We start from the raw sequence: 20,735 nt of genomic DNA on the forward strand, positions 1-20,735 counted from the left end.
CTTCAGAGCTCAGCCTTCTTCACAGTCCTTCTCACACCCATACATGACCACAGGAAAAACCATAGCCTTGACTAGACGAACCTTTGTTGGCAAAGTAATGTCTCTGCTTTTTAATATGCTATCTAGTTTGGTCATAACTTTCCTTCCAAGGAAAAGTAATTGATATTTTGATTGAAATTTTGCCTTGGGCTTTATGTTTTACAAAAGGGAAGCAGAGTCCTTGTCTTGAGTTGAATTTTCTCAGAAAACAAAGAGACAAACATTTGAGTGCAAGTATTAATTTGAGATTGTCCTAGGAGCCTGTGGGTGATAGTATTGAATCCCTCTGTCTAATATTACATATTGCCAATGATACTGGAAATGTGAATAGTCTGATTTAAAATGTGCATGTGAAATACACACAAATTTTATTATTTATTATTTTTTTTACTTTACAATATTGTATTGGTTTTGCCACACATTGACATACACACAAATTTTAAAAACTTAGTATGGAAAAACAATGCAAAATATCTGACCAATTTTTATATTGCTTATGTAGAAATGATAATATATTTGATACGTTACATACAATGTTCATTTCACTTGTTTATTTTTACCTTTTTCAAGGTGACTAAAAATCTGTAATTATCTGAATTATCAGGCTTCCATTTGAGGCTCCTGTTAGATTTCTACTGGGCAGTGCTGGCCTAGGACATGCCTCATATGCATCCCGCAATGGTATTGATTAACCATCTCCTGCCCAACCTTGGCTGAGAGGTACTCCAGAGAAGTTAACTCCTGATGCTTTGAGTTTTCTTTCACAAACAGAGACAAGAACTTTCCTTAGAAAGCTTCCTGTGTTATACAACAACCGGACTGCCAAGGGGGCCCCAGGTAGGGAGCCGAGAGCCACTATCTTGTCCCTCCTCCCCCTCCTCCGTTCCGTTCCTGACTTTGAGACCCTCCCTCTGCCTACCATGCCCCCTGAATCCAAGGCCCTGGGGAGACCAGAGGTACAAGAGTGGATAGAATGTCAGGTCGATGTTCCAGGGAACTGTTACTACCAAAAAGAACTGATATTATTCCTCCACGAGGACAGTGGGAGGTCAGGTGAGCGACAGAGATTGAACTTCACAAGGAGAAGGATGATCTTAATCAAACCCTGCCCAACTAGACTGTCTGCCGCACAGTTTAAAGAGCTCTCTGTTTGTGGAGCTGCTTGGAACCAAGTTGTAAGTGATTTGTAGGGAGTCTTGGCAGCAATAGGAGGTCACACAAAATGAAGGTCTCTAAGATACGTATTTCAGTTCTGAAAACAGGCCCCATCTCGTGTCTAGAGCAGCGTGACGCCATAGTGAGAAACACGGGGCTCTCGTCCCATAGAATTGAGCCCTGTACTTTCTAATATCTGTCAGATATGTTGAGTAAACAAAGTGATCACCAAGTATTCAAGGAACATTTCAGGTATGATATCTCATTCAGTCCCCCGAACAAGACTGTATAGTAAGAGTTATTGCCATCAGGAGTGTAAACTGAGGCTAACAGAGAAAACTCTAATCCAAAGTCTTTAAGTGGAGGAGCTAGGATTGAATCCAGGCCAAATGATTGATGTATTCATTATCAAGCTCATCTTGACCTTAGGCCAGAACCAATGTTTTTAACCACTAGATTTCTCTCATCAAACACTGGTCTTTTTTTTTTGAGGAGCAGGCGTGTATCTCACTTTCTGATAATGAGAACAATATATCACATGTACAAAATGCATTTCCCAAAGAATCCCTCAGCCATTTTTCAGGTCCTACCTGCTATAAGACCCTCACTGATTCCCATCAGGAAACTGAGTCTATTCTCTGCTCCTCTGAGGCAGGTGGGCTTGAGAAGAACCATTTCAAAGAAAAGAGCGTGGTGGAAGTAATTCTATGGGATTCTTGAGGATGAGTCTTAAGATAGGAATATGTTTGGCTCGCTCACTCTCTAGAGAAACCGAAAGGAAACTGGCCACTGGAAGGAAGCCCAGAACACAGAAGGAGGCCATGCACAGGTATTTCAGAAAACTGCCCCAGCCAAGGTCTCAGGTGCCAGGCCTGTCAATCACCAGCCAGACATTGCTGCTGCTGTTTAGTCCCTAAGTCACGTCCGACTCGTTGTGACCCCATGGACTATATCCCATCAAACTCCTCTGTCCACGGGATTTCCCAAACAAGAATACTGGACTGGGTTGCCATTTTCTCCTCCAAGGTATCTTCCCAACCCAGGGATCGAACCCAGGTCTCCTGCTTGGCAAGCAGATTCTTTACCACTGAGCTACCTATGAAACCCCATCAGCCAGACATATATGAGTGAACAAATCTTCTGGTGATTCTAAGCCCCAGCTGGTGAGTCTTCCTGTTGAGGCCTCAGATTCTGTGAAGGAGTATTATCAAATCAGTCCTGCTGTGAATTTCTGACCCACAGAATATTTCAGCATATATGTGGGTGCTTTAGCCACTAAGTTTTGGGGGTTATTTGTTATACACTTCCAGTAACGACAGCATGGTCCATTTTTCCCTTAGCTCTCAGGAAGCTTGAAGTCAAGTTTAATGTTTAAATACAGTAACTTTATTAGTTATGAATGGGGCTTCCATGGTGGCTCAGATGGTAAAGAATCCACCTGCAAAGCAGTAGACCTGGATTCGATCCCTGGGTCAGGAAGATACCCTGGAGAAGGAAACGGCAACCCACTCCTGTATTCTGCCTGAAGAATCCCATGGACAGAGGAGCCCAGTAGGTTATAGTCCATGGGGTCACAAATAGTTGGACATAACTGAGCGACTAACACACACCCACACACCCACCCACACATACATATATTAGCTATGAGTTAGAATGACCACTTCCTTATTTTGTAACCTTGAGTGTACATTTCTATTATTTTAGTCTTATTTTGTCTTTCTTTGGAAGATATAAGGTGTACATCAACAACAAAATGATCCTTGTCTATCCCCTAAGAATAAAAACATTAATACCTGAATCTTCTTTCATGTCAACATCTTCTTCTTCATTATTATCATCTATTAAAAAATAAGAAAAAGAAAAACTCATATGAAAGCTAGAAATACCACTATTCTCCAATTTGACTAACAAAAAAATCGAGCTAAAGAAAACATTTAGTAGAAAAGAGTATTAAATCATGACTTTCCACTGACTTATATTATCATGCACAATTTAACAACTAGGATTTATATTTCGTTTAAAAAAGTATTACATATTTTATAACAAAATATATACACAATAATGTTTCACTTATAAAAGTTATATATGGTCACTTTGGTCACTTCAATTCCTAAAAAAAATAAAAATCACAGATGTCACATTTTCTGCATTTATTAATTAAATGTGTGTATGCTTACCTGAAGTACCTAAGAAATGCAGGCATTGCCATTTTATTGTAGGCTGACACACCATCCAAGCCTTGCCCTGCACCAGGAAACGTGCTTGTCTGCTACACGTGGAAACCCATGCCTTTAACCATGTACTTTCAAGTGTCCCTAGCAGCTGCTCCATTCCTACTTAACCCCTCACATCTCACCTTCTAGAGTAAGTCCCTTTGATAGGACCCAGATGTATGCTTCCTCTGCCTGCTGAATGGCGTATTTGTTTTTCTAAACTGTTATATGTTTTCATCTCCTCTCCTTATATGTTCCTCACATCCAGCCAGTGCCAAATCCTGTCCTATTCCCATATTTCTTCTCCTCCACTCACATCATTGCATCCAAATCCCAACTCTCAGCACCATTCACTTTCTGGGTTTTTTGGTTTCCCGACTGTCCTGCTTTTCTTCCTACTTCTGACACCAATTCCCTTTACATGTAGCTGTCAAATCAGTATTAAAACACTGCTCGCAGCTGATTCACAACTACTAGACAACCATTCTCTGTCTAATGAGAAAAGTCTACATCTGTGGAGTAACACTCAAGGCCGACAATATCTGGTTCCAACCACGCTTCTCAGTTTCACCAGCCCTGTTCCGCTCATGCTGCCAACTACACGCACGGCAATGCTTGGTGCTTCCTTATTTCCTGAGGCTTCCTTTAGCTTCCTTCCTCCTGCCTCAGTCCTGGAAGCAATGCTTTTCTCCATCTCTGTTCACACTGTACTTCCAGGCCAACCCGAGGCACTGTAACATCTGCTCCACCCAAATTTGAATGAATAATGTTCTCTTTGGTACCTTATTTTCACTGCCTTCTGAGTATAGGCTTAGATATGTATACTGGCTCCTCCACCTACACATTCACCATGTATGTGTTCTTGGAGAAATTACCTAATATTCCTGGGTTTCAAGTGCATCAGCTATAAAGTGAGATAAAAATAGTGCCTCCTACAGAGTTATTGTGAGGATTAAATGAGATAATATAACATAAAACACTAGGACAGCTACTGAAACATCATTTAACGCTAACTTCAGTTCAGTCGCTCAGTCGTCTCCAACTCTTTGTGACCCCATGAATCACAGCACACCAGGCCTCCCTGTCCTCACCAACTCCTGGAGTTCACCCAAACTCATGTCCATCAAGTCAGTGATGCCATCCAGCCATCTCATCCTCTGTCATCCCCTTCTCCTCCTGCCCCTAATCCCTCCCAGCATCAGAGTCTTTTCTAATGAGTCAACTCTTTGCATGAGGTGGCCAAAGTATTGGAGTTTCAGCTTTAGCATCAGTCCTTTCAAAGAACACCCAGGACTGATCTCCTTTAGGATGGACTGGTTGGTCCAAGGGACTCTCAAGAGTCTTCTCCAACACCACAGTTCAAAGGCATCAATTCTTTGGCGCTTAGCTTTCTTCATGGTCTAACTCTCACATCCATACATGACCACTGGAAAAACCATAGCCTTGACTAGATGGACCTTTATTGGCAAAGTAATGTCTCTGCTTTTCAATATGCTATCTAGGTTGGTCATAACTTTCCTTCCAAGGAGTAAGCGTCTTTTAATTTCATGGCTGCAGTGACCATCTGCAGTGATTTTGGAGCCCAAAAAGATAAAGTCTAACACTGTTTCCCCATCTGTTTCCCATGAAGTGATGGGACCAGATGCCATGATCTTCATTTTCTGAATGCTGAGCTTTAAGCCAACTTTTTCACTCTCCTCTTTCACTTTCCTCAAGAGGCTTTTTAGTTCCTCTTCACTTTCTGACATAAGGGTGGTGTCATCTGCATATCTGAGGTTATTGATATTTCTCCCAGCAATCTTGATTCCAGCTTGTGCTTCTTCCAGCCCAGAGTTTCTCATGATGTACTCTGCATAGAAGTTAAATAAGCAGGGTGACAAAATACAGCCTTGATATACTCCTTTCCCGATTTGGAAGCAGTCTGTTGTTCCATGTCCAGTTCTAACTGTTGCTTCCTGACCTGCGTATAGGTTTCTCAAGAGGCAGGTCAGGTGGTCTGGTATTCCCATCTCTTTCAGAATTTTCCACAGTTTGTTGTGATCCACAGTCAAAGGCTTTGGCATAGTCAATAAAGCAGAAATAGATATTTTTCTGGAACTCTCTTGCTTTTTTGATGATCCAACAGATGTTGGCAATTTGATCTCTGGTTCCTCTGCCTTTTCTAAAACCAGCTTGAACATCTGGAAGTTTATGGTTCATGTATTGCTGAAGCCTGGCTTGGAGAATTTTGAGCATTACTTTACTAATGTGTGAGATGAGTGCAATTGTGCAGTAGTTTGAGCATTCTTTGGCATTGCCTTTCTTTGGGATTGGAATGAAAACTGACCATTTCCAGTCCTGTGGTCACTGATGAGTTTTCCGAATTTGCTGGCATATTGAGTGCAACACTTTCACAGCATCATCTTTCAGGATTTGAAATAACTCAACTGGAATTCCATCACCTCCACTAGCTTTGTTCGTAGTGATGCTTTCTAAGGCCCACTTGACTTCACATTCCAGGATGTCCGGCTCTAGGTGAGTGATCACACCATTGTGATTATCTGGGTCGTGAAGATCTTTTTTGTATAGTTGTTCTGTGTATTCTTGCCACCTCTTCTTAATATCTTCTGCTTCTGTTAGGTCCATACCATTTCTGTCCTTTATCGAGCCCATCTTTGCATGAAATGTTCCCTTGGTAGCTCTAATTTTCTTGAAGAGATCTCTAGTCTTTCCCATTCTGTTGTTTTCCTCTATTTCTTTGCATGGATCACTGAGGAAGGCTTTCTTATCTCTCCCTGCTATTCTTTGGAACTCTCTATTCAAGTGGGTATATCTTTCCTTTTCTCCTTTGCTTTCGCTTCTCTTCTTTTCACAGCTATTTGTAAGGCCTCCTCAGACAGCCATTTTGCTTTTTTGCATTTCTTTTCCATGGGGATGGTCTTGATCCCTGTCTCCTGTACAATGTCATGAACCTCAGTCCATAGTCCATCAGGCACTCTATCAGATCTAATTCCTTAAATCTAATTCTCACTTCCACTGTATAATCATAAGGAATTTGATTTAGGTCATACCTGAATGGTCTAGTGGTTTTCCCTACTTTCTTCAATTTAAGTCTGAATTTGGCAATAAGGAGTTCTGAGCCACAGTCAGCTCCCGGTCTTGTTTTTGCTGACTGTATAGAGCTTCTCCATCTTTGGCTGCAAAGACTATAATCAATCTGATTTCGATGTTAACCATCTGGTGATGTCCATGTGTAGAGTCTTCTCTTGTGTTGTTGGAAGGGGGTGTTTGCTATGACCAGTGGGTTCTCTTGGCAAAACTCTGTTAGCCTTTGCCCTGCTTCATTCCGTATTCCAAGGCTAAGTATTAGCTATTTTTGCCATCAATTCCCACAGCCTAGTAACTCGTAAACTGTTTTCCATAGGCCCACCTCTAGATCATAAATCCTACAAAGATAAAAACATCTGTGTTCTTTTGTCTCCCATGGCACCTAATCCAATTGCTTATACATTGGAATCGAGAAAGAAATTTCTGCTGAATTAAATTTTTGTGATTTTTTTTTGTTTTTATCTCATTTTGTATTAGCCAAACTGGAGAATTCCTAGTTTATACTTTCTAAGTGTTTCCTGCATATCAGGACAGCATGTATTTAGAGGATGGTCTGTAAGCAAAGGGACTCAGTCAAGATTTGCAACTTCCTAGCCAGATTTATTCAATATACCATTTCTCAAAGTGTTAATTATTAATGAAGATTAGGGGCTGCCGTCTATGGGGTCGCACAGAGTCGGACATGACTGAAGTGACTTAGCAGCAGCAGAGATATAATAGCAGAAGAGGAAAATGCATTTAATTTGAAGTGTTACACAGATAATCCTTGATGGCCACAGTTACATTTCAAAGAAGTAAAATTTCTTTCATTCAGATTGTTAGAAACAGTTGTGATTTTCTACATAATTTCTTTTTTTCATTCTTTTTATGAATATAATTTTAGGAGGAAGAATAGCTATTTCTTGGAAATGTGGTTTTCTAACCAAATGATTACCTAAATTCTACAAAGTAAACCCTTCACATATTTTTTTCTAAACTTAATATATTAAAATAGAATTTTTTTTCCAAAACTGCCTAAAATATATGGAATCATCTCTATGACAACAGACCCTCTGGAATCTCAGAGTGGGATGGAAAAGACTATATTTTCTAGGGGAAAATAAAGGAAATGTCAAAGATCTCTCTGATTGCTCCCCTTGTATCCACTTATCTTTCTGATAAACACTAACTGGTAGCCTAGTATGTGCAAGGCTCATACTAGGTACTTTGGCCACTTCATGCGAAGAGTTGACTCACTGGAAAAGACTCTGATGCTGGGAGGGATTGGGGGCAGGAGGAGAAGGGGACGACAGAGGATGAGATGGCTGGATGGCATCACGGACTCGATGGACGTGAGTCTGAGTGAACTCTGGGAGTTGTTGATGGACAGGGAGGCCTGGCATGCTGCGATTCATGGGGTCACAAAGAGTCGGACACGACTGAGCCACTGAACTGAACGGAAGTATGTGCAAGGCTTGTGTTTGGCAAAATAGAAAACACAAAAATAAATCAGACAGTTAAATAAAACCTTATCTAGAAACTTATCAAGAGTAAGGAAACTAAGACATGCAGAGAAATTCAAATATATGATGCAGAGTAGTCATTGCCATTACAAAAGGTGCCAGAGGAGGGATGGATGCTTCTAGTCAAGGCTACTGGGAAGGGTTCTCAAAAAATGTGACCTCAGAGCTTATATTTGAAATAGACTCTATTGATAGCATAGGGATGATAAAATGACCATTCTTCTAGAGTTGGTAATACATGTAAAGTGCTTATACAGAAGAAACATTCAATAAATACTGGCTCTCACTGTCATCATGTCATCATTATTACTACATGTACTATCTAACCATGTACTGGCCAATACTGTGTGCCAGAACCATGGGAGGCTTTGGAGATACAAGAGGACACTCCCCTCCCTCAAAGACCTCATAAAGAGATGGGTGGCATAGGAAAGCAAAACCAGAAAACAAGGGAGCTGGAAGCCTTGTATGCAAATCCTGCCAGTCTCTTTGTAAAAGGCTGCCCTGGAGGGAATTACCTGGAGGGTAATTCTATGACATTTCTCACTCCCCTGCTAGTGTAAAGATTTCCACTTGAATTTTGTTTCAAGTCTGCTTCTGGAGTCAGGGAGGGGGTTGGGTATTCAAAGTAAGACAAGGTTAATGGAGCTCAAGCAGAGGGAAATGCAGCTAAAAACACTTGGATGTGACCACTCAAGATGCTTTGAAGGCAATAAAACTAGCTCTTAATGGCTAAAGGGAGAATTTACAGAACTTTGGATAAAATGATCTGTACTACTATTGAAAGGTCTTCTTTGGTCCATGCTGAATATGGTGGTTAATTTTATGTGTCAACATGACTGGACCATAGAGTGCCCAGACATTTGATGAACACTATTCTGAGAGTGTCTGGGAGGAGGATTCTGGATGAAATTAACATTTGAATCCATAGACTGAGTAAAGCAGATTGTTCCCCCATGGATGTCATCCAGTTTGTTAGGATGACCCTCCCCCAAGTAAGAGAGGACTCTTTCTGCCAGATTACCTACCTCTGTGCTGAGACACTGAATATCTTGTGTCTTTGACCTCAAACTGGAACAAGGGCTCTTCCAGGGTCTCAAGCCTGTCAGCATCTGGATTGAAACTACACTATAGACTCTCCTGGTTCTCAAGCTTGCCCACCACAGATCTTGGGACTTGTTAGCCTTCATAACTGTGGCAGCCATTTCTTTATAATACATCTCTTTCCATATCTATATTGTTGGTTCTGTTTCTCTGAAGAATCTTGATTATTACACCAGGTTGAAGCATTTAAAGTGTATCCTGAGAACCAAACAACTTCAAGCAGAGAAGTAACATACCATCCATTGAGTGATAACTTGTTTTTTCAGGAGAGAAATTTCCTTTAAAAATACTTTCATATTTTGGTATTCGTGTTACAATCAAGCAAGAGTCCTTTGGTCTGCAAAGCACCTAATGTGCTGTTACTTATTAATGAAATCCAGTTTAGTACAAGTACAACATTATTCTATGTAATGTGCTCACTGGAGGCATTTTTATTCAACACATTTCTAGCAATAATTTTTTTTTTCCAAGCAAAAGCTGGAACCAAAAGACAATGTACAAAAGAAAATGATAGTCTATGGAGATGGGAGTAATACCATTCAAACTTGGAAAGAAGTTAAGGCATGTTTGGAGCATGGGCAGAGAGCTGCCCTTTTTAACAGGTCTTCAAGCATCCTACTTCTCTGTTAGAGGACAAAAATAAAATATAAGGTTCTCAGCCAAAGTGATACCATTTCAAAATAGAGAGCAATCCATCAGCTGGTATTATTCTGTACGTTCAGAAATGCCAACTCCAGAAAATCCCCTTTCCTTCCTCTGCCAGGGCTTCCCTGGTAGCTCAGTTGGTGAAGAATCCATCTGCAATGAGGAGACCTGGGTTCAATCCCTGGGTTGGGAAGATCCCCTGGAGAAGGGAACCACTACACACTCCAGTATTCTGGCCTGGAGAATTCCATGGACTGTATAGTCCATGGGGTTGCAAAGAGTCGGACACGACGAGCGACTTTCACTTCACTTCCTCTGCCAAGGGCATCCAGAGACCAAGGCTCAGTTTCATCCTAAGGGGCCTCTTTGATATGAGTTTCATAATGGATACAATTTGTATTCACTTCACTGTCAGAGTAACCTGTTGAATTCTTCACAGAAAGTACAAATATGACTAAAGTTCTTATTTAGATCAAATACAAGTATGAAAAACAACTAGCTTTCAGTAACACCTAGCTTTATACACTTCAGAAACCCCTTCATAAGGAAGCATTTTACCTGCTTTCACAGCTATCTACTTTATCTTTTATGGGAGACTGAGTTAATATGAAAGATTGTTGGCTTAAAGATATCTGTCTTTGGAGAAGGTAAATAGTAACACATGGTCCCACGCTTCCTTGAATAACACAGGTTTTGCAAGGACTTGGGGCTTGCCTCTTACTTCTCTACGTACCTAGCGTTCTCACAATTAATGCAGTCTTTGAGGGAAGTAAAAAGAAAACAAACAGACAAACTACAAAACCCCACAGAACTTCAGTCTAAAGTGCGGTCTCTGGACCAGCAGCGTCATTGGCATTATCATTGGATAACTTGTTAGAAATGCAAGTTCTTGAGTCCCATTAAAGATCAGAAGTTCTCGGGGAGGGACCCATCACTCTGTGTTTTAATAAGCCCTCCAGGTGATGCTCATGTAAGCTGATATTCCAAAGTACTCTTTGTGTACTGGAGGAGAATCTTTCAAAAGCAGTAGCTGCCTCACTTTACATCCAAGCTAAGCTAACTTGGATGCTTAACCAATACTGATGCTGGTAAGGGATGCCCAAACCACATGGTTTCTAGGAGTGAGAGGCAGTTCTTCTCCTCATAAGATAACATGTGCTTGAAATCACCCAGCTAACACATAGGTGGAAGGCATGGTTATCATGATCCATGGCCAGGACCTTCAGATTGGCTGAGGGACATGTACATGGATGGACATGCACATGTCCACTGAAGCTCCAGCTTCATTCAAAGAGACCTGTGGGTTGCATGGACAAAGGAGTGTGTTACAGAGGAAAGTTACCCTCATGGACTATTAAGGCAGCCTCTCCACTCCCAGGCAGGGGGTGTGTGGAGGTGGGGGGAAAACAAATTACAGGCACGTGAAATAGATAATACAACACTGTCATCAAAACTTCAGGGTCACCCCCGCATATGGGCAAGTCTGTAAAGCAGAACAATTTCAGTGATCTCGGCTTTTATTTCATGAGCACCCAAGTCCTCTCTCCTAAGGCTTAATTTTCACAGCACAGGCTTTTTATTTATCCTTTATTTTTTAAATAATTCATTATCCACGGCTTCTAGGAGCAATTTGCATTTGCAGAGAAAGGAGATAGCATTAGCAAAAACACAATGCTCCAAACTTTTCAGGATTTCCATGAAGTAGGAAAGATAAGGGTATCCTCATGGCTTCTTGGGAAACTTGACAAAGCAGAAATTGAAAGCAAGGAAAGACTGATAAAGATGAATTCCTCACAGAGTGAGTATCTTGCGTTACATTGAAAACCGGGGCCCCCTGGATCTAACACATTGCTAAATTTACTTTATGGAAGGTCACTGAGAGGGACGGGAGAGAGTTTTTTTTAAAAGTCAAAAATTTTTTTTTTCTCCTTCCCCCACCTGGTCATTTACCTAGAGGAGCACTCAAAGCTCATTCATTTATAAATAAATCAATAAGTAAAAGGCATTGCTCATAAAACTGCATGGTTCTGCTATTTCTGGCTTGGCCAACTAGGTACATGATGGTACCAATCCCTGAGATATGGGGTTCAGGAGTGGGGCGATGGGGAAGGGGAGACTTTGGATTTAGTTTTAAATTTGTTGAGTGAGAGATGCTGAGGGACTCTTGGCTGGAGATGGTCATGTGCAGTGAGGATACAGAGAGAAGTGGAGACAGAAGGGCAACACGTTATAAAGGATGCCCAGGCAGGTGAGATAAAGGCTGCAAAGGGTCACATGGAGTCATGTGATCAAATATTCACTGGTTTCAATAACCACCCTCCACCCACCCAACAGGTTTTGATAACCTCCACAAGGACAGTGGCTGTAGCAGGGTAGAGAGAACCGCATGATTGCTGTGGACTGCTGAGTAAATAGCAAGTGAAGGAGATAGATACCTCTTCAGAGATATTTGGCTGAGATCCCACTCCTGGGCATGTACTTGGGCAAAACTATCATTCAAAAAGATACATGCAACCCAAAGATCATAGCAGCACCATTTACAACAGCCAACACATGGAAACAACCTAAATTTCGATCACTGGATGAATGAAATACTGTGTTGTGCTGTGCTTAGTCACTCAGTCATGTCTGGCTCTTTGTGACCCTATGGACTAGCCTGCCAGGCTACTCTGTCCATGGGATTCTTTAGGCAAGAATAGTAGAGTGGGTTGCCATGCCCTCCACCAGGGGATCTTCCCAACCCAGGGATTGAACCCAGGTATCCCACATTGCAGGCGGATTCTTTGCCATCTGAGCCACCAGGGAAGCCCATGAGTACTGGATTGGGTAGCCTATCCCTTCTCCAGGGGATCTTCCTGACTCAGGGTTCGAACAAGGGGTCTCTTGAATGAAATACAGCTGCTGCTGCTGCTTCTGCTAAGTCACTTCAGTCGTGTCCGACTCTGTGAGACCCCATAGACGGCAGCCCACCAGGCTCCCCCATCCCTGGGATTCTCCAGGCAAGAACACTGGAGTGGGTTGCCATTTCCTCCTCCAATGCATGAAAATGAAAAGTGAAAGTGAAGTTGCTCAGTCCTGTCTGACTGTTTGTGACCCCATGGACTGCAGCCCACCAGGCTCCTCCGTCCATGGGATTTTCCAGGCAAAAGTACTGGAGTGGGGTGTCATTGCCTACACAGCCATAAAAAAATGAAATAATGCCATTTGCAGCCACATGGACAGACCAAGTCAGACAGAGAAAGGTAGATACCGTATGATGTCACTTACATGTGGAATCTAAAATATGACACAAATGAATTTATCTGAAACAGAAACAGACTCACAGGCCTAGGAAAGAGACTAGTGGTTGCCAAAGGGAAGGAGATGTGGGGGAGGGATGGAGTGAGAACTTGGCATTAGCAGATGCAAACTATTATATATTGAATGGACAGACAACAAGGCCCTCTGAATAGCACAGGGAACTATATTCAACATCCTATAATAAAGAATATGAAAAATAATATATGTATATGCAGAGCTAAATCACTCTGCTGTACAGCAGAAATGAACACAACTTTGTAAATCAATTGCCCTTCAGTAAAATAAATTTGAAAAGAAGATGTGGCTGAGGGCGCAAGTCAGGTCTACGCATACGGTGTCATGTAGGTTGGAGGATTTTCACCTACTCTATTGTTTATTCTTACTTCTGTGTCTTATTAGAAATTATTTCATTTATACACTATTCTCAAAAGTTACTGTTACTTTTCCCACACCTGCCTCAATGTTTTCAACTACACAGCAGAAAGCAGTCTACCCAGGACGTTTGAGGAGTCTTTCTAAAGCACCTTGTAGGGGTTTTTTGTGCAGATGCCTACAGCATCCACCCTTCTGCCAGCAGCGTTTTGCCTTCTCTTTTATCAGAACTCCCTAATGAGATCAAACTGCTTAGTCAAGGCTTGTGTCCTTAGGTCTTTATTTGTTCTGCTGTTTATCAGCATTTGCTACACACACTGCACATTCTTCCCCTTTGAAGAGACCGATTGCTTTCTGTCTAGGCCTGCTGCTTGTTCCTGCATTTGGGTTGCCTGGTTACAGGAACACTTCACTGGATTTTCATTGAAGGCAAAATGAGTTTGTAGCTTTTGAGGCCCATCAAGTGGAAATGGTTAGGACCCCATTTCCTAAGAAGGCAGTCAACTCCTTTATGCACATTACAGAAAGCAGGTCTTGCATAATTCTAAGCATCAATGTGACCCACACATTAAAAATGTACAAATGAGCACAAAAGTGCCAAGTCCCTGTAAATATCCATAATTAAAGAAAACTTCGAGTTCTTTCACTCTGTAGATTTTTCTATGCACCGAATGTGCCATTTTAAACAAAAACAATGTGCAATTCAGACCGGGTCAACAGTTTGCTTGAGTTCCCTTTACTTATTCAAAGACAACTGATGGATTAGTTCCTGGTGCTGCTGTAAAAAATTTCTACATACTTAGTGCCTTACGACAATGGAAGATTATTATGTACAGTCCTGTGGATGAGAAGTCAGACGTGGACCTAACTGGGTTAAGCGAGGTGTTGGCAGGGCTGCAATCCTTCCTGCGGGCTCTAGAGGAGGATCTGTACATTCAACCTTGCAGCAGCTAGAGGCCATGCACATTCCTCAGCTCGCGGCCCCCTTTGCATCACGAAAGCCAGCCAGGCTGAATCTCTCTGAACATTATTCCACAGTCATGTCTCCCTCAGACTCTCTTCTTTCTGTCTCCTTCTCCCAGTTTTTAAGGACCCTTGTGATTACATTGGCCCACTCAAATAAGTCAGGATAATATCCCTATTTTAAGATCAGCTAATCAGCAGCCCTGATTTCATTTGCAATCTTATCTCCCCTCTGCAATGTTAACCTATTTACAGATTCTGGGGTTGAAGGCATCTTTGGGGGGTTTAAGGCATCATTCCTCCTCCCACATCTAGTAAATCAGGAAGCAGATAGCTTTGCATACAAAGTATCTGAGGAGTAGAACTAAGAAGGACTCCATTTAGATATAGTGATTTCCTATGGGATCAAGTACCTAGGCTTAAAATCAAGGTCTTTCCTGAGTTTTTAATTTTCAACTTCATTCTCTGGTATAAAAAGTCTCTTCTTTGCTTTATTTTATTTAGTCTTCATTCTTTCTTTCATCTCCCCCTCCTCCCTCCTTTCCATTCTCCACCCTCCTCTTTTTCACATTTCCTTTCCTCTTTCTTTTGTCTTTATGCCTACCTTTCCTCTCTGCTTTGGTCATAAAAGAATAATAGCTAACTAACATCACAAACACAGATGACTAACTGGGGAGCTACTTGCAACATACATTTGAAAAGATTAACAGCTTTAATATATAAATTGTTCTTACAAATCAATAAGGATAAATATGCAATAGTCAGTATAAATGTGCAAAAGATATGATTAGCCATTTCACGTAAGACATTTAGAGCCATAATAAACAACTGAAAAAGGGATTAGCTATACTACTAATAAAAGAAATGCACTTTGTTATCCATTAGTTAGCTTAATTCATGTATAAAATTGATAACATGAGAATGTATACCACTTGGAAGAGTAAGGAAATAGTAAAATCTTAAATACTGCTTATGAGAATACAAATTCTGTGCAATGGACTGAATGTTTGTGCTCCCCCAGAATTCATATTTTGAAATCCTAGCCCCTGGTGAGATGGTATTAGGAGGTAAGACTTTGGGAGATAATTAATTGTGAAGGTGCACCTCTCATGAATGGGATTCATGCCTTCATAACAGGAACCCCAGAGAACTCTCCTTCCACCACATGAGGACACAATGAGAAAACAGCCGCCTGCAACTCAGAAGTGGGTTCTCACCAGAACCTGGCCATGCTGGCACTACGGTCTCACAATTCCAGCCTCCAGAACTGTGAGAGATAACCTTCTGTCGTTTATGAGCCTCCTGTTTACGATTTTTGTTACATTTGCCTGAAAGGACATTAGCCTGAAAGGCTGTTCAGTGTGAGGTGTCAATGTTCACATGCTTGCCTCTGGGAATGGTGACTCCTGAGTACACACCACTCACTCACAGGCTTGTAAACACAAGGGCCAATTTGACGATTACTATCAGAAGCATCTTGATTTTTTATGCATTTTGAAAGAGTAATACTCCTTTTAGAAAAGTATTCTAAAAAAATTGTGGATATATGCCAATGTTTACCTATAAAGATGTGCTTCTATAAGTGTCATTCATCAACAAATAGAGAATAATTTGCAATGATATTTTCACAGTTCAACAATACGATTTTGGGTAAACATTGGGTTCATTAAGATTATGCTCAGTTCAGTTGCTCAGTCATGTCTGACTCTTTGCAACCCCATGAATCGCAGCATGCCAGGCCTCCCTGTCCATCACCAACTCCCAGAGTTCACTCAAACTCATGTCCATCGAGTCGGTGATGCCATCCAGCCATCTCATCCTCTGTCGTCCCCTTCTCCTCCTGCCCCCAATCCCTCCCAGCATCAGAGTCTTTTCCAATGAGTCAGCTCTTCGCATGAGGTGGCCAAAGTACTGGAGTTTCAACTTTAGCATCAGTTCTTCCAAAGAACACCCAGGACTGATCTCCTTTAGAATGGACTGGTTGGATCTCCTTGTTACAGAACAATATATAATGACATGAAAAAATGTTCATGATCTGTGGTATGTGACACATTGTGAGTTATAAGACTGCATTTTTGGTTGTTTTCATTTTGCATTTTAAAAGACCTAAAGGATAAACAGTGAAATCTAATTCATCTCTGAACTATAGGATAAAAAATTATTTGTATTTTTTCTTTTGGATTCTCTACATTTTTTTTTTACTACAAATCTGTGCTACTTTTATATTACAATAAGAAGTTTTCTATATATTATTTTCTAGAAGCTATATATATTTTAAAACATGGTCCAATGACTGAAATGCCTCCTTTTAAAATTATAAGAAGAAGTAAACAGGCATCTTTTAAATGCATAATCCTTGGTCTAGACATCTCTCTGAATATTCATTTACATTGTTATTCATTCTGTTTGGAAATGTCCCATTACTGCTTGTGCCCAGGATAAAAGTGAAGCGTGGAAAGATTAAAAAACCTACACAAAGTCCCACAGTTCTGAGGTGGCTGTCTCAGGAACAGAGACTGTTTGTGATGACAAGCCTAGAGGTTTTCTTCCAACAAGCAGATGGCTTTGACTATGTACCAAGCTCTTCATTAGTTATTAGTTAGGTTTTTCAGATCTTCACCATGCCTATCACCACCAAGGCCTTCAAACTTGGCCTTCTGACCACTGTGTTGATATGGCAAGAGTAAAGTAAACCATAGCAGATTATGGTGCCCCGTGCTTCACTGATGTTCTTGGAAAACAGATGACTGGGAAGCAGATAAAAAGAGGAAGGAAAAGGACATGTGGGCATGCCCTGTGGCTGGAGGCATGTTTAGCACTTCAGAAACTCTAGCGCTATTACAACAAATAGATAACATATGACTTTCTTAGCAGAAAATCTAGCTTTGAACAACTGCCCACATTTTCAGAATTGTTATGGGAAGAAGTGTTGCATAGCATGAAGGATTTGAGGTTAGAAATACCCATCTAGATGATTTTGGGCAATCAGCTGAGCTTTCTTCAGTGTCCTGTTCATTGTTATCCCCCAAAAATCAGTTGATGAACCTATGCCATAGGATTCTTGTTGGAAGGCCAGTCTCTAGTTAGGAATGAAATAACCCTTCTTAATCCCACTGAAAGGCTTACTCTCAGGCCCAACTAGCTATTACATGGTGACGGTGTCAACATTTCTGAGTCAAGGATTCACACGTTTGATAGAAGCATCTTATTTATTTTCCCTGATTCTCCCATCTGAACTGCCCTTCTTCCTCTGTCTCTTACACAACATTTGACATCACATCTCTGCTCCTGCTCATCCTTTTTTTTTTTTTTTTCTGGCTGTGCCACACAGCTTGAGGGATCTTAGTTCCTCACTAAGGATTGAACCCATGTCCTCAGCCGTGAAAGCACGAATCCTAACTCCTGGACCACCAGGGAATTCCCTTCTGTTCATCTCTTAAAGCTCACTACAGGTACTAGAATCTTCATGAAACTTAGCTTACCCACTCTGGTCCTCATATGTATTTGCCTAGAATTCCTGGTACTATGACTATATGAGTGTTGTACTTGATTATTTGCTGATGTTGTCTTCCAACTCTTGTGTATAATACTTGCCACTTCAGGATCTTATGAGAACTGTATTTTAAATGCAATATTGATCAAAGTCTTGGGTACATAGGAGACATATAATACTGATGGTGTATGAGAAAAACTTATGAGTGAGAAGGGAGATGAAAAAGAGGTTGGGTGAATACAGTCAAACCCTTGGTATCTGAAGGAGATTGGTTCTAGTAATCTTAGGCAGATACCCAAATCCAGGGACGCTCAAGTCCTTTGTACAAAATGGCATATTACTTGCATGTAACCTACACCTGTCCTCTCATATACTTTAAATCATTCCTAGAATACTGATAATACCTAATACCATGTAAATGCTATGTAAATGCTTAGCATGTAGCAAATTCAAGTTTTGCTTTGAAGGACTTGCAAAAATTTTATATTTTAAAAAAGGTTGGTTGAATCTACAGATATGGAAGCTGTGAATATGAAGGGCTGACTGTACCTTTTTCTTCTTAGTTTTGGAAGAATAGATTCAGGTATAAATTTTAAAAAATCATGTTCATTTGTTAGAGGATATACCAAGTCAAGGATTTTAGAAAGATATTTTTAGAGAAATATTCTTTTTAGAAAGAATATTTTAGAAAGATATTTTTAGAGAAATATTCTTCCCTTATGACAAAAAATATATGAAAAGAAGTGCTGTTCCTTTATCTAGATTAGGATTTCTGGAAAAAAAAAAAAAAGAGATCTTTTACTTGAGTGAAAAGTGAAAGTCAATCAGTTGTGTCCAACTCTTTGTGACCCCATGGACTTTGTATAGTCCATGGAATTGTCCAGGCCAAAATACTGGAGTGGGTAGTCTTTCCCTTCTCTATGGGACCTTCTCAACCCAGGGATCAAACCCAGGTCTCCTGCATTGCAGGCAGATTCTTTACCAGCTGAGCCACAAGAGAAGCCCAAGAATACTGGAGTGGGTAGCCTATCCCTTTTCCAATGGATCTTCCTGACCCAGGGATCAAACCAGGGCTTTCTGCATTGCTGGTGGATTCTTTACCAACTGAGCTATTTGTTTTAGCTTAAAAGGTCATGGTAGCTTTTTGTTAGTTTAATGAACACCTACTATATATATTTTGAAATTTTCCAGATTATGGAAGTACAACAGAATATCAGAAATGGTCTCAATTTGCTCCAAATTTACCTTTCCATTGATGAGACAAGACAAAGGTTAAAAAAGAAATCATAACATAAAAACTCAGCTGAAGACAAACTGCAAGAATGTATATAATTTAGACAGAGATAAATGACAGAAACACATGGTCAGGAAAATTAATGAAAGATGTATTTGTATTAATAGAATTTAATTTATATTTGGAAGTTTATAAGGAGGTTGACGGAGAAGGCAATGGCACCCCACTCCAGTACTCTTGCCTGGAAAATCCCACGGATGGAGGAGCCTGGTAGGCTGCATGGACACGACTGAGCGACTTCTTTCACTTTTCACTTTCATGCATTGGAGAAGGAAATGGCAACCCAGTCCAGTATTCTTGCCTGGAGAATCCCAGGGATGGGGGAGCCTGGTGGGCTGGAGTCTATGGGGTCGGACAGAGTCGGACATGACTGAAGTGACTTAGCAGCAGTAGCAGCAAGGAGGTTGAAATAATTGGAAACTGATTGAGAAAATTCTTGACTTGTGTTTAGAAAATAATAGTCATATGTTAAAAGATATGACAATTCTCATCAAAATCTATATTTGGGGTTTCCTTCATGAAACCTAAATATGTCTGCACACTCAAATAAAATAAATTAATAATATGTCTGTCAATATTTGAATAAAACCTATGCAATTTAGGCAACCACTGTCATCTGTTTAATTTTTAGCAGGTTGCCAATGTAGAGTTCTCAAACCTGACTTATGCTTTGACTTTTTCATTCAAATGGTTTTGCGTTATATCCAACAAAGAAAAATCTATATTTAAGGGTAGAAATCATCTCTAGTAAAATTCATAATTTATAAACATTCATAATTCTATGTCTATTAATTTTATCTACTAGTAACTTTATACAGGTCATACACGTTTCTATATGTGTATATTAATACAAATATATTTCTCAAGCTCATTTTTAAGGCATTGAATATTTTTGCAGCTTTATAAAGTTTATCATTTTATTCTGTACTTAGAAATGCCTCCCAAATATATTGGTGGGTCAAATGGATCATTATTTTGCTATGTCTATCAAAAAGAGAGTGAAATTTTCAGCCTCTTTTCTATTTGATTTTCTCAAATAGTTTTTGAGTCACACTCAAACACAAATGAAATTTTCTGTCTAAAGCAAATCTTCCTCTTAGAGACAAGTGGCAGGTTTGAGAAGAATACAACTTCATCCTGGAATCATTTTTCTGTTTTATTAATTTTCTCAGCTACTTACTATTTGAAAGGTACATATTTAATTATAGTTAACTCTGCATAAGTCAACATGAATATTGTGTATAAGCTATATAAATTTCCTACTTGGAAGAAAAATTGGAGAAATCTAATCACTTTCGGGGTCAAACAATAAAGAGACTATGGATAAGTTTTTTTAGTCAGTTTCTTTGTGAATGAGTCAACTGAGTTTGGATACTGGTAGGGGATTCAAGATTTCTAATATCAAATATATTTGTGAGCTCACAAGGTAATATTGTCAATGAATGGTCACTAACCCAATGGTCACTGATAAAAGTGAAAACTTTTAGCCAAAGAAATCATAACTTTTGCTTGAGGTATGTAGAGAGAATAATTGGTGAATTTGTTCTTCCTTGTTCTGCCTATTAGCT

At 40.2% G+C, this 20,735-nt stretch overlaps 1 protein-coding gene across 3 annotated transcripts in view; it reads right to left on the reverse strand.

Moving 5' to 3' along the window:
• The window catches only part of MACROD2 (mono-ADP ribosylhydrolase 2), a 2,318,987-nt gene that overhangs the window by 192,293 nt on the left and 2,105,959 nt on the right, over positions 1-20,735 (reverse strand). For all 3 annotated transcript variants that reach the window (XM_044928284.2, XM_025264700.3, XM_025264701.3), the window contains exon 10: positions 2,988-3,032. In XM_044928284.2, coding sequence (XP_044784219.2) covers positions 2,988-3,032 — 45 coding nt within the window. The remainder of the gene's footprint in view (positions 1-2,987; positions 3,033-20,735) is intronic.

The sequence above is a fragment of the Bubalus bubalis genome, chromosome 14, assembly GCF_019923935.1.
Source record: "Bubalus bubalis isolate 160015118507 breed Murrah chromosome 14, NDDB_SH_1, whole genome shotgun sequence".
In the NCBI taxonomy this organism is placed as follows: Eukaryota; Metazoa; Chordata; class Mammalia; order Artiodactyla; family Bovidae; genus Bubalus; species Bubalus bubalis.